The sequence below is a fragment of the Mirounga leonina genome, unplaced genomic scaffold (genome assembly GCF_011800145.1).
Source record: "Mirounga leonina isolate KUSES-001 unplaced genomic scaffold, KU_Mleo_1.0 Mir_53, whole genome shotgun sequence".
Taxonomy (NCBI): domain Eukaryota; kingdom Metazoa; phylum Chordata; class Mammalia; order Carnivora; family Phocidae; genus Mirounga; species Mirounga leonina.
The window spans coordinates 13,879,233-13,893,969 of record NW_023270807.1 but is presented as its reverse complement, the minus strand read 5'-3'; the positions used below and the strand labels follow the sequence as shown (position 1 = coordinate 13,893,969).

Genomic DNA, 14,737 nt, shown 5'->3' with positions numbered 1-14,737 from the left:
TGTTTCTGCTGCCACCCCACCCTCCACCCCCATGCCAGCCCCTACCCCTAACACTGGATCTAACTCCTGTCCCCCAAAGCAAGCAGGATCCATGCACAGTGACAATGGCTGGGTTTATGGAGCCACAGAGCAGGCCTTGCGTGTGAAAGCGGACCTCGTCCAGGAGAGCCCCAACAGCTCCAGGCTTGTCCAGGAGCTCAGAAAATGGCTTGCTGTCTTAATCTTGCCAAGGGTGACCAAGAAGCCAGGCTCCTGAAAGTCATGGGCCAGTCAAAGAGTCAGTGGTTCTAGCTCCTTCAAGCCCAGTCACCAAACGTCATGCTTACTTTTCCCTCAGCAAGCATTTTCACCCCTGAAAGCTTAGGTGTCACTCCTGGCCAGAAGAGAAAGTCTTCCAGGGAAGCTCGATTGTCCCTCATTCCAGCCTCCCTCTCCCAGAGCTTCACTCTCAGTCCAGGACACGGAATGCCCATGAGGAATGGAGCAGCCTAGGCAAAATGGTTGGAACACACGTTAACAGGAAGAACAGTTGGCATTTACTGATAACTTAATTTGAACCAGGCATTATTTTATGAGTTCTGAATATGTTAGCTCATTGAATCCTGAAACCATCCTGGGAGGTATGTACGATTATTAGCCCCATTTCACAGATGAAGAAACAGAGGCACAGAGGCATTGAGCAATCTCCTCAAAGTCACACAACTAGGAAGGCTATTCTCCCAGCTTCCTTTTTCTGTGCCCTCCACCTTCTCCATGCTGCTCCCTCAGCCCTAAACTCGATGCTCAGAGCCCTCTCTCCCTCTTCCGCTGCCTAAGCTTGGCCTCTAGAATGACTGCTCCTCTGAACCTACAACCTTACATAGAAAACCGTGTTGCTTCTCTTGGGGCATTTGCTCAGCCAGTCTCATGTCTCACTGTGGAATGAAGAGTTCTGCATCCTTGGAGGTGAGTTCAGGCATAAACAAATATGTGGAAGAGATTTTACAGGAACTGAAGAGACTTGCTGGTGACACTGGAATAACCCTGGGGAAAACAGGGGGTTTGCCTCAGAGTAAAGGCCTGCCCTTCATATGAACAGCAGAGGGCGCTGTGCAGCTGTGACTTCATAATAAGCATGCCCTCTCTCTCCCTCCCTCCTCTGTCTCCAGAATGGGATTCCCCCAATTAGAATCTATACCTGAAGAAAACTGCTGGGTTTTCATATCTCTGCAGTCCTTCCGTGATCTCAAGACCTCCTGACAAACCTTTCCAAACCTTGTTTATAAGAGCGATCAAACCTCAGGTCACTGGGACATGAGCAGCTTCCACCCATGCTCAGGGTCTCAAGTCTCTGCAAGTCCAATTCTGAACTCTGGCCCCCTGTCTCACAAATGGAATTCTGCCTATCTCCTCAGACCCCATCAGTCTTCAGTTCTGTGCTCTGATTTAAGGTCTGAAATACTGCCTTTTCCTTGTGGGTTAGCCCTGCCTTGAGCTACCAAACACCCCATGTTGCTGAGCTGTAATTCTGATCTTGACCCATGGCTGGAGCCCTTCTCTCTCTGCTGAAAGACCTCCCTGGCGCTGCCAGGTCTCCATTCACTTAGAGTGAATTTCCTATCCCTGATATCTAACTTGTAGCCCCCCTAACATGGTCTACCCTGGTGTCAGCTGCTGTTCCTGATACTTCTGGTACCACGTGCATCCAGATGTAAAAAGCATAGCTCCAATTACTGAGAAAATTCAACAGGCACAGGGCCACCTATGAAGGATACGCTGAAAAAAATGCAACCCTCAGTTCATCCCCCACCTCACAGGTTCAAAAATAGAAGTTCAAGAATCACCTGGTGAGGATTTCTTTGAGTAGTTGTTAGTACACTCCCACCTCCTTCCTACACTTTCCCCAAGTGCCTGTCGAAGCTTTGTGCACCTCCCCAATCACAGGAAGGAGTGCAGTACAGATCCTGGGTTCTACAGGTCTTCTCCAGTTTTTACTACAGCCACCCAGGTATGCCCAAATAGCTGGAGGTTAGACTCCAACCATGCCTCTCTTCTCTAGAATGGCTAGATTTAGTATCCCCAGGAGGCAGAGTCTCCTCCACCTGAAACAGTCTGACGAATTTCCTAAAGCAGGTCAAACTGGGACCTTAATGGAAAGGTCAGCTTTCACAGGTCATCTGAATTACCTCTTGATGAGTGACTCATCAAGAGATGTTATAGTGATATTCCACTATGGACTAGAAGATGGGCAGAGGTGGGAGAGTTAACCCTTTTAAAGGACTACGATATCCCTCCTCCCCCCTTTTAAAGTTCTAATATAAGAACCCAAATGTGAGAGGATGATTAATTGAGGATAATATGCTGGTGTTTTCCCAGCACCCCACACATGCCAGTCAGTGTGTATGACAAAGCCCTCTTCCTTTCCCTCCCTTGCCCCGGGACCATGAACCAATGTCCCACAGCAGCACAACATGAGGTTTGTAGGATCTGTATCTAACACAGCGGGTCCCCCAAGAGTTCTACCAACTCAGAATGTCTTTGAGTCCACAAGATTCTTTCAACTCTCTGCTTTGCCCATTGTTTGCTATTCGGCCCTGACTCTGAGACTCATCTATATCATGTACAAAGGCCGAGAAAACTCTCCAAGACAAAACCATACTAAAATTGATCACCCCTGCCCACATCTCCCTACTACCTCTCAGGCTCCCGGCTGCCATTTTGTTACTAATCTCCCCTTCACAGATGCTTAAAACTTGTCTTCTCCTAATTTCATCTGTGTAGAAATATGTCTCAGAGGTTGGCTGTTAGGCAGCTAACTCGCTACAATTCTACCCACAGCCCCTTAGGGATGATTCTGGGCTCCAACTTCATTATGGAGAGACAGGCTTGTTGCTTTGTGATTTCAATCAATTAAGTCTTCCTTCTCGACAATGAGTCTATTATAAGTGTCACCGCTCACTGACAAGATGGAATTAGGGTGTGTAAGTGCTATAGACAACAAGGGTGTATCCTCTATCAGTGGAGATGTGATGACATCATCCTCTCACTGAGGAAAGAAACATATGCTTAAGATTTGGTCATATAAGAATAAAAAATACTGGGCGTCTGGGTGGCTCAGTTGGTTAAGCGACTGCCTTCGGCTCAGGTCATGATCCTGGAGTCCCGGGATCGAGTCCCACATCGGGCTCCCTGCTCAGCAGGGAGTCTGCTTCTCCCTCTGACCCTCCCCCCCTCATGCTCTCTCTCTATCTCATTCTCTCTCTCAAATAAATAAATAAAATCTTTGAAAAAAAAATACTAACTCAAAGGGATATATGGCACCCCGATGTTTATAGCAGCATTATATACAGTAGCCAAATTATGGAAACAGCTCAAGTGTCCACTGATGGACGAATGGATAAAAAAGAAGTGATATATATATATATATATAACTCAGTCATAAAAAAGAATGAAATTTTGCCATTTTCAATGACATGGATGGAGCTAGAGGGTATTATGCTAAGTGAATAAGTCAGTCAGAGAAAGACAAATACCATATGATTTCACTCATATGTGGAATTTAAGAAACAAAACAAATGAGCAAAGGGGGATAAAAGAGAGAGGGAGGCAAACCAAGAAGCAGACTTTTAACTATAGAGAACCAACTGATGGTGACCAGAGGGAGGTGGGCAGGGGGATGGGTGACATAGGTGATGGGGATGAAGGAGTGCACCTGTGATGAGCACCGGGTGATGTGTGGAAGTGTTGAATCACTATATTGTACCTGAGACTAATATTACATTGTATGTTAACTAACTGGAATTTAAATAAAAGTGTTTTTAAAAAGATTTGGACATACACACTGAGATGACATAGTTTTAAAGATGTGCATATTTTCATTTATGCGCTGGGCAATGAAGAAGTTTCTAATCTCTGAAAGATATACCCACCTGTTCCCTCCCCACCTCACTCCTGCGTCACATCATAGGTACTACTGTGCTCACAAGGGGCATTAAGGGGTTTGTCACAACTTGAAAGCAAAGATTCTCCTTCAGTTTTTAATACTCACACCTCATCTTCAACGATTCATTAATTTAGATCCATTGGTTGGGCTTAAAGATGCGTTCTAAATGGAAAAAAAAAAAGTAACAGTGATGTCAGTAAGTAATGGCATTGACAAAAAATGCATTTATATTTATGTATACAGCTGCCCAGAGATAAACACGTAAAAATGGGAACATGAAAAGAAGCATTTGAAATGACATAGCTACACAGAATTAAATTATATTTCATTGAACCTAACATTGTTAGCTGCATCATTATTTTTTTTTAAAGATTGATTTATTTATTTATTTGACAGAGAGACACAGCGAGAGAGGGAACACAAGCAGGGGGAGTGGGAGAGGGAGAAGCAGGCTCCCCGCCGAGCAGGGAGCCCGACGCGGGGCTCGATCCCAGGACCCTGGGATCATGACCTGAGCCGAAGGTAGAAGCTTAACGACTGAGCCACCCAGGTGCCCCTGCATCATTATTTTTATGTTCCACTAAGAAAAAGAAAGAAAAAACTTGCCAATTAAATCATGACATGCCACTGATTGTAAGATACATTCCTATTTCAGAAATGTTAAAAGGTAAAGAAAATACCTATCTTAGCATTGATGAACTAGGGTACCAAAAGTCACGCCCAATACTAGCTAACCATAAATGCTGACTCTCAATATGTTCAGAAAATGTTTTGTTTGTTGACTTTTAAGAAAGTAGTTTTTATTGAGAAACTGTTGGTGGACTAAATGACTGCATTAATATGGCAATGATGGCAATTTCAGTCAGTACCTTAAAAGACGGATAGCTTGGTCAAAGTCATCTTCAAGATCAATAAGTATACAAATACTTCAATCCAAGAACAGGGTTTACTCAAAAGAGTTCTGAGCAAGGAGAATGTGAATTCTCATGATTATCTGTGTGCCTTCAGGCAAATCTCGTAAGTAATCTGGGCCTTGGTTTCCTTACCTATGAAATGACTAGGTTGGCCTAGAATCTCATTTCTAACTCATCTCTCATTTCCCAGCTCTGTTTTATGAGTCTAGGATCCTGGCTTCATGTTGTCCCATCTCAACGGTCCAGATATCAAGTTGAAATACATCCAAGGTAGAAAATTCTCTTGAGACGTATATTCTACCGACCTTAAGCTTTAGCGGGATACTCTAAATTTGTTGAGTGAAGACATGAATGAATGTCTGTATACCCTAAGAATTCTTTGCTAACAAATTCTGAATACTAAGCTATAATATTTGTCTCTGCGTGACTCTGCTGAGGACACTGACCCTTCAGTATTAAGACTGAAAGGGAGGGCTTACCTCTGCTGCCCTGGATCTCCCCTTCAGTGAAGACATCCTCATCTTCAAAGCATCTCTTATCTGAAGAAACAATGACAGTGAAGAAATGACAACATCCCTCAAACCCAGACCCATGCCTTGAAATTTCGAGACCACTAATCCTGGCAGAAGCAGCATCAGATGGCTTAGCATAGTGCTTAGCCAATAATGAGACTTGGATAAAAGTTGAGGTGTAGTTATAATCCCATTTAGGATTAAAATTAAAATTCTGGCTATTATAATTAGATTTGGGATTAAAATTAAAATTAAAATTCCGGTACGGTTTTCATTCTTTTAAATACACTCACACACAGCCTCCTGTTGACTTAAGTCAACAAATGAGAGAGTAGAGTTCTTTCCTTTCCTCCTCTCAGCTGATGCCTGAAGCACCCCCATAAACTCACCCCCATGGACCAGGCTTTCTGATCAAAACTGCCTCATCCCCCGGCTACCCTGAGCCACATGGAAATTTTTACAATGAGAGAAACAAATTCAAATTACCTTGTGGTCCATAATGGTTCCAAACAGCAAGATGAAGAACCCCTATGGCAAAATTCAACAGAAGTATGAGGGATGGTTTGGCAGACAACATCCCAATTGTAATTTTAATACCACTCTTCTAGATATCTTCCAGGACAGTTATTGGGTATTAGAAACTTCAGCTTCTACTGATTCAGAGAAAATGCATTGGTAAGTATTTTCTGTGACTGTACCTCAAAGAGGGTCACCTTCATTTTTGTGTGACAGTTACTGATATTTATTGAAAGGCTGCAGATGTAGGATGGTGTTTCTCCACCTTATCACATCTGTTTACTTTCTTTCCAAATATTAAGTAGTTGTTCTTATTCATCATGACATAACATGACATGGAATCCTGTAGCTCAAAGTGACAATCATGGAAGGTTTCTTGAGAAGTGAAGCCTGTTATTATAGTTTACTTTCAGTTGGGGTTAAAAGTCACGAAACGGCAGGGTCTCTGAGCTGGTGGAATAAGTTTATGCATAAAAGAGAGAAAACTACAGAGATCTAAAAGACCAGAGTCTCTTCAAGTTTAAATTATTTGTTTACCTATAAAGTCACAATAATTGATAGCCAATCTTTTTAAATGGTGGAAGTTGAAGTTAAGAAAATTCTGGATCTTGCCATGAGAGTGGAAGGAAGGCTGGGTTTCCAAGGATAGTCTCATGGCAGAGAAATGCTAATCAGAAGACGGAAATTTTTTAAATGTGAGTCACAGGGAAAGCTTGCTGAGAAAAGTTGGAGTGTATTTAACTAAAAGTGTTTCAGTATTTTTCTTTCTATCAAGAAAAGAGAGAAAGAAGTGATTCGGAAAAGAAACAGAATAAAACTTTCTGGGGTTTAATTAAGTTGCAAAGTAAAAAATTAAAAAAAATAGAATGAGATCATTAGTCACCAAAGTAACTTCAAGAGTCGGGGAGATTTATGTCAGTCCAAGAGCTTTTGATCAAAAAAAAAACAAAAACAAAAACAAAAAACCACCACCAACAACCATAAGTTAAATGCTTCTCTTTAAAGCCATGCAAGGCAAAGCGTGAAATAAATGTTCTCCATAGTTATTAAAGAAGTATGAGTAAGATATATAATTGATCTGAGCTGACATTTCTTAAAAGTCTGCTTTGTATTTTGTACCATGTTTTTAAATAGAGTAATAGTGACACGTTAATAGGAATACATTGCTGCTTTACTAAGCAGTTATATTTATATATTTAAAGCAGTGGTTGGGAATTTGTGTGTGTGTGTGTGTGTGTGTGTGTGTGTGTGTGTGTGAAGAACCAGATAATAAATATTTTTGGCTTTGTGGGCTACACAGTTTCTGTTAGAACTGCTCAACTTTGCCACCGTAGCTCAAAAGCAACCACAGGCAAAATGTAAACGAACGTGTATGGCTTTATTCCAGGAAACCTATTTACAAAAACAAGCAGCAGGCTGGAGTTTGCCAACCCCTGATTAAAAGCACAATTAAGGATATGAACCTGCCAAACTTGCTATTACTCATAGGTATGGAAAGCAGTCTGGCTAGTGACAGCTTCCCAAAAGTACAAGTTCAGTAGCCAACAGAGTAAAGCAACTATTAGAGGGATAATTTTGCCAAACCAAGTATGGTAGAGCAAGAAAAGAAAAGAAAGAAGAGAAGAGAAGAGAAGAGAAAAGAAAAGAAAAGAGATGATCTCAGATTCGTATCTTTATCTTACTAAGGAGATGGGTGAGGCCCAGAGAAAAGTGACATTTCTAGGGTCAGGCAACATGCAGCAAGATCCATTTCAATGAAGAACAACCTAGATTTATTTCACAGGAAAGAGCCATGAGAACTCCCAACTGGTTAACACTCAAAGAGAATGGCAGGTCCTGTCTCGTCATACTATGGAAAATGACTATTTCACTGAGTTCCCAACTGCTTGAGAAAGGATAAAAACTTCTTTGTTTTGAGGCATACCATGTGAGTGTAGACTCACACATCTTTGACCAAAGACTGGTTCTCTATAAGTGAAGGCCAACTTCTTCTGACCCTGAAACTTCAGGAGGGATACAGGTGGATCGGTTGAGGACAGAAGGAAAGAGGTTCCCACCCAGTCAGCCTGATCAGCTAAATCCAACTGGACAATCAATAGGGTGAGAGACGCCACAGCTCAATGTCTCTAAGACATGGAAAGAAATGAAAGGCACATTTTGTATTCTGTATTTTTCAATCGTAGCCTTTTTTTTTTTTTGTCATATAGCCAGAATAGCGAATGATAAAATAAAAGTAACATCTTATAAATAAAATACTAATTAACAATATTAATGAATAAAATAAGTCTCTCTCTCTTGGTACTTACCTGGAAAGCATTGAGAAGGGCAAAGATTATATGGACTATCAAGGAAGTGCCTTCTAGAAGTGTAGCTACTCCAAAACCCCAGGTCAGTCCCAGCAATGGGGTGAGGATGGCAACATTTTTGCTGATCCTCATAATTATGGCCAGATCCTGAGACTTGGAACTGCCAATAGAGGGCCTCTGAGTATTGACAGCAACAACCAAAACCACCACAAGATTCACGGCCACAATGACTAAGGCTGGGACGGCAAATGCTAAAAGGGCTTTGGTACTGTCCCAGCTAAGCCAACAGGCATCGGGTCTCATGTAGCCCTTCTCTGGCACCGTGACAGCAACTGTAGTACCTGCAATGACCAACGGGCACCCATAGCCAACGGCAAAGCCAATGGCCATCATGCGGGATTTCATCATCCTACGGAAAACAACCAATATTCCATAGATGATGAGCAGTGCTTGGAAGAACATCCAGAAGAACAGAGAGAGGTAGAAGAAGTGGCTGAAAAATGTCAGCGCAACACACCAGTTGGAGTCCTGGGCCTTTTTGTGAAAGTTAGAGTTTACGATGAACCACACATTAGCAATCAGGAGCGACACGGCTATGTTCACGATGCACACGTGACGTAGGTATGATACCTCCGTCACAACCACCCGGGACCACACTGCGGCTTCGACGATCAGGCAGAGAATCAAGCTAAAGATAGAGATGCTGAGCCCAATGCAGGTGATGTAGTCCAGGACTTTGTTGTCTATAGATTTGGGGGACATTAGAATGGAAAAGGACATCACCATGTTGGTGTAGTTACACAAGCATTTCACTCTGTTCACGATCTCCAACGTGGTTTCACAGGCATTCTCATCCCACCTCCTTTTCCTCGAGTGCCAGCCAACACACTGTGCCCTGGCACTGCGGGATTTGTTGATCTTCTCGAAGGTGAGTAAGACTTGCTTCAGTCCTTCTGGTAAAATCACCGAAAGGACGAGACCATTTACAGGTCTAGGAAGACTCACATTTTGCAAGCGGACTTCCCTCAGTATGGTCCCCAAGGTGGGAAAGGCTATGCTGATGGCTTGGGATGCATTTGGTGGCAGGTTCCACGGCTCTTGCGTGGGAATTTCTATCATTCCTAAGATACCCTCTGCTGTACCGTTCATGCTTGCGGAGAAATTGAACTTCTCCTCTGAGGTATTGTGGGTGATGCGAAGCCCTTTTGCCTGGATGAAGAGTTCATCCACAAGGTTCTCAGAGTCATTGTGGAGGCGGAGTTGCCTCGCGAACAGATTCACTGACTGCAACAAATCCGAGCTGGTATTTTTGTCTGGGATGAAAGCCCAATTTGAAATGGCTGCTGTGTGAAGGATGTGGTTGGCCACTTCACTATAACTCTGCAAGGGAGGAAAAGTGGAACTTATGCTAAGGATTTACACGTTATTGTAGAAAGTCCATTTCTAAAGATCAAGTGATCAGATCTTATTTGACATATTGCTCTTCAAATTCATTGTTTATTAGAATCTCATGCTGAGAGATGAGTCCTTCAGAGAGGGAAGTAAAGTAAAACAATGATTAAAATAAAATAAAAATCATGGGCGCCTGGGTGGCTCAGTTGGTTAAGCGACTGCCTTCAGCTCAGGTCATGATCCTGGAGTCCCAGGATCGAGTCCCGCATCGGGCTCCCTGCTCAGCAAGGAGCCTGCTTCTCCCTCTGACCCTCCCCCCTCTCATGTGCTCTCTCTCATTCTCTCTCAAATAAATAAATAAAAAATCTTTAAAAATAAATAAATAAATAAATAAATAAATAAATAAATAAATAAATAAAATAAAAATCATAGGTAAAGTTTACCTGCTTTATTATGGGCCCCGGGGCAGCATTTCCAAACTGCAGTCTTTATAACCCAAGAGTCTCATGAGATATTAATGATTGTTTAATGGAGGGAATTTGGGGTAGATTCTATAAAAACCTAAATTTGAGAAATACTGCATACTGTATCTCTATAACCCCCCCTTTTATAAAGAGGGTCAAACCTCATTAACACGTGAAAAACTTTAAAAAGTCCTGCCAGAAGGAAACCTGCTTAACTTTGTTTAACCCAGAATTCCTACCTCTGCTAGGTACAGATCTCCCTTTTAGAAACGGAGCCTCCATTAACATTTCTCCAAATAATTATGTTCTACAGAATGAAATTTGGGCAAGACCGGAGTAGACACAGTCTTGCTCACAGCCATCCTTTTGGGACATTTTCTTGAAAATAGTAAGTCTGTACAAAAACATGTATTAAAAATGTGCCAGCTTCTTGAAAACTTACATAAACTAGAGTGAATCAATATGCAAAATTGAAATAAAATGTCTATCCTTGTTGTTACGGTTGCTGTGGCTGTCATATTTTGGACCCTGAAAAGTACATTTGAAACTGTTAAAAGGCAAGATTTGGTTTAAAAAAAAGAAGAAATCTGTCAGTTTTTTTAACGAAATTATCAAAAAATACCTTCATTTTATCTTGGGTAACATTATCAGACAAATCTGTAGAAATATTTCTTAGTAACTCCACTATAAATGCGATGTTTCCAGACGTGGCTTCTGATGATTTCACAACATCGAGTATGCAGGCATAATCAATTGGACAGTTCCTGCGGATTCCTTGAGCTACACTCTCCACGGGCTCTGGTGCTCGAAAGTCAAGAACGTGCACGGGTATGGATGATGCTGCTAGAGGAAGGTGTGATGCACTATTGAAGTCCTGCTTTAAAAAAAAAAAAAAAAAATCGCTCAAAAATGATTAAGTACCTAACATATGTCAGAGTAAAGGAGCTAAGGCACCAATACACCACGTGGGGAAAAGAGAGAAGCAAGTAGTCCTAAAAGGGGTTTAGATGCCAAGAAAGACGGAAAGAGTAAGATGGGGAGTCACACACAAATGAGAAGTTCCATCAAAATTCCCACGAGATCAGGATACTGACCTATTGCTTTCAGGACAGTGGTTTTAACTCAAGTGTGATAACAAGACAGTTTTCTCCAGAGATGTGGAAAAATGCTAAAATCAAAATCTGTCTACTTATTTTAATTTTTTGAAAGGGGAGTCTCATGGAATTTGTGGGGGGGGGTGGATTTGGAGGATGGCAGGATAAAGAATACTAAATTGCAATTTCAAGAAGTTTAGAGTTCACTAATTAGACGAAGGTACACACAAATCCATCTTTAGAGCTCAAACTTTAACCTCTAAGCATTTACCATTGTGTGAATGAGTTTCAGATCTATTTTTAAGAAAAGATGTTGAGAGGGAGAGAGAGTGGCGGGGGGGCGGAGAGTGTCTGAGAATTTGGGTAAGGAAGGAAGGAGAAAAGACAAATTTCACCCATTCTGCCATTTTCCCAAATCTAGATCTGAGATTGTTGTGCCGAACAGAACACAGGAAAATGCCTCTACCATCTCCTGGGAAATTAGCCCTGGAAGCCAATAATATGCAAATGTGTCACCTTAAAGAGTGTCTCCACAGAAAGGCTTGTACATGTTTCAGTTGATTTTTGCCACTTGTTTTGATGACATGTAAACCCTATTTCTCCATGAAAGGGCTGAGCACAGGGCTGGCTGCAGTTGGAAGCAGGGATGCAAGGTCCTCGGCATTTCTCTGAAAAGGAAAAGAGAGACGAGGGGGCCTAATTAGCGTTGCTGCACTCTGCTGAGGCAGCTGACTCATTCTAGGGATTTGGGAATTGCTTGCTTCCCAGAGGAGGTGACACTGAGCAGTGTCCTCAGCACCAAGTAAGGCGTGCCAGGCAGACTGCGGCGCTGATGTGGAGGCAGAGTGAACTGCACATGGAGAGGAGAGGTTGCAGGTCAGACAGAAAGGCTAGTTTAGAGCATCTGAGGGGAGTGCGGAAAGAGATGAGGATGGGAGAAAAGCAGGAGTCAAGACATGAAGGACTTTGAATTCTGTGCGAATATGGGGGTTACCAGAAAACATGATTGGATTTTTGAAAGATAATTAACAACAGCATAGAGCAGAAAGCAATAAAATTTTCTATAAAGGCCCAGATAGAGTTGCCAGATAAAATAAAGAAAGCCCAGTTAAATACTAATTTTATTTTCAGACACAGTCGATTCTCATTATTTGCAGTAGTTATGGTCTATGGAGTTGCTTCCACAAACACTGAATGAGGGGAAATCAAGGCAGGTTCTTACGAGCTTCTTCTCACATTTTTATCAACTGATTAATATATGAGCTCATTTTACGTGTGTTTCTATTTAAAGACACTTTATTTATGTTGTTGATTCATTAACATTGAACTTATGGCCAATAGCACCGTAACTCATAACAGCACATGAACAAAGCTTATCCAACATGTGAATTTTCTCCTTGAGACACATCACAGTCTCCTTAGGAACACCAGACAGCACTTCAGAACTACACTGAGGGCCATTTTAAACAGCAAAATCACAAACAAAAGCACAAAATGCAAAAAGTATGGTATTAGTAATGCCACAAAAAGAACACTTGTTTATAGTAGGACTACTGAAACAAGAAGGCAGAGAGCCACCTTGTTTGGCTGGGAACTTGCACCTTAGCTAACTCAATTTTTCTTCTGTCTGTGAATGATCCAGAAAGCACTGTGAGTAGTGATTTAGGGGTTACAAATAAGTTTCAATGAACAGGAGAATTTACAAATACAAAATCCATGAATAACAGGGATCAATTGAAAATATTCAGTTAAACAATGAATAAGTTTCTAGTGTTCATATGATCCATGCAATATCATCCATGGTTTATCTGATATTTAAGTTTAATGAGGCATTGCATATTTTTATTTGCTAAATATGACCACTCTAGCCAGAGTATAAATATTTTCAGCGTTGTAGGCCATGTGGTCTTTATCAAAACTACTTAGCTCTGCCTTTGTCACATAAGACAATCAAAGACAATATGTAAATAAATGGGCATGACTCTGTTCCAATAAAACTTTATTTCTAAAACCTGGTGGCAGGCCTAATTTGGCCCATGAGTAGAATGGATTGACTTGAGGTAAAGAGCCCAAGAATGAAGTTGTTGAAGGATTCCCAGGAAGAACTGCCTTAGGATAGTGGTAATGGAATGAAAAGAAGTGGGTCCTAATGGAAGCTAGTAAGGTGTTGAAATCAATAAGATGTGGTGACTAATTGTCTGTAAGTCAAAGGAGGCATCTATGTTTATGGCTTGGACAGCTCTGAGGATGACTCCATTCATGGAGAAAGGAAACGAGTAAGTTTGCATTTTTCTTTACCACCTGCCCACTGTCCCTGGTTTTGCAAGTTATTTAAGCTCAGTGCTTCTCAATTTCTTCATCCATACAGTTTGGAGGTGATGCCATAGTCTTGTTACAAACATTGAGGGAGCATCCTGTTAAGCACTTCAATCGGTGTTGCTATAAATGCTCACTGAAGGTTAGCCATCTCTCTCCCTCTTTTCTCAATTCCTCATCTATGTAGAGATGTATCTGTTGCTAAAAAATATATTTGGCAATGTCTGTGCAGAATCCAGTGATCTCTACTATTTGGGTAAGAACCATGTGATTTCACTATCTTACTAGTAATGATTATCTCCATAGTTTATCTCTGAGTTTTTGAGAGTAACCCATCTCACCAACACAATACTTATCTTACATCACTTCAATAGACTTCTCAGCACCAGAGTGTTATGTACATTTAAGCGTTCTGAAAATATCTTCACATGAAGGAATGAATTCTTCCGTGTTCCCTCTTGTCTCTTGTTAGCTCATTAGTTCAAACAGATTTCCCTTTGGGGGCTTAAAGTGACCACTTGTCTTCTGCTCTAGAATGCATGTGCATAATTTGCCAACTTGGGTCATTGTCTATGCCATGGATAATGGTATAGTTGTAAGAGAGTCTATCAATACTGGTAAACAATGAGAACTTGTTAGAGACTGTTATTCCAATTGAAAGCTTGCGGTCTGGGGACGTGCTTGGCAATATCCATGCCCTTCATTTACTCTGCCCATGCTCCATATGGAAGAAGACTGTTCTGTAGACACGTACCTTGTATCCTTCCAGTCTTGAGTTTCCCTTCAAGATGTTGAAGTTTATCTCCATCCTGTAAAACATAAATTCCCAAAGGTCCTCTTTACTGTGGGACTCTCCTCTCTTATCTCAACGTAGAGGCTCCATGTGGAGATGAAGAGAAAATGTGTTGAGGACTCAGAAGAAAACTGCACCAGGTCCATGTGTGATGTCACGGGAATTTGCAGACAGAAGCATTGAGGTGAGCATAGACAGAGAAAAAACTCTCCTCTGGGGAGGGCTAGAACCTTGCCAGTGGTCAGTTGGCCCCTGAGGGTCAAGTTAGTGGATTGGGTACATATGGAAAGCTTAAGTACCCAGGGAGAAAAGAGATGTAACAGTTATAATGCTAAGCTGGTCTCCTTCTGTTTTAACTGTGACTGTGAAATGGAGCTAATATGATCCACCAGATACCACAGATCCCCAGAGAGGAAGAAATGAGCAGACGCTAGGAATAATCATTAGGTGAATAGAATAGAATAGAATAGAATAGAATAGAATAGAATAGAATAGAATAGAATAGAAT

General features: G+C 41.6%; 1 protein-coding gene across 1 annotated transcript in view; it reads right to left on the bottom strand.

Annotated features, from left to right (window-relative positions):
- Positions 1-413: 413 nt before the first annotated feature.
- Positions 414-14,737, bottom strand: part of ADGRF4 (adhesion G protein-coupled receptor F4) — a 14,901-nt gene continuing 577 nt past the window's right edge. Inside the window, exons 2-9 of the mRNA XM_034991206.1 lie at positions 14,191-14,245; positions 11,637-11,788; positions 10,649-10,900; positions 8,171-9,550; positions 5,835-5,876; positions 5,316-5,375; positions 4,028-4,084; positions 414-488 (exon numbers count right to left, since the gene is read on the bottom strand). Coding sequence (XP_034847097.1) covers positions 4,037-4,084; positions 5,316-5,375; positions 5,835-5,876; positions 8,171-9,550; positions 10,649-10,900; positions 11,637-11,788; positions 14,191-14,245 — 1,989 coding nt within the window. The 3' untranslated portion in view covers positions 414-488; positions 4,028-4,036. The remainder of the gene's footprint in view (positions 489-4,027; positions 4,085-5,315; positions 5,376-5,834; positions 5,877-8,170; positions 9,551-10,648; positions 10,901-11,636; positions 11,789-14,190; positions 14,246-14,737) is intronic.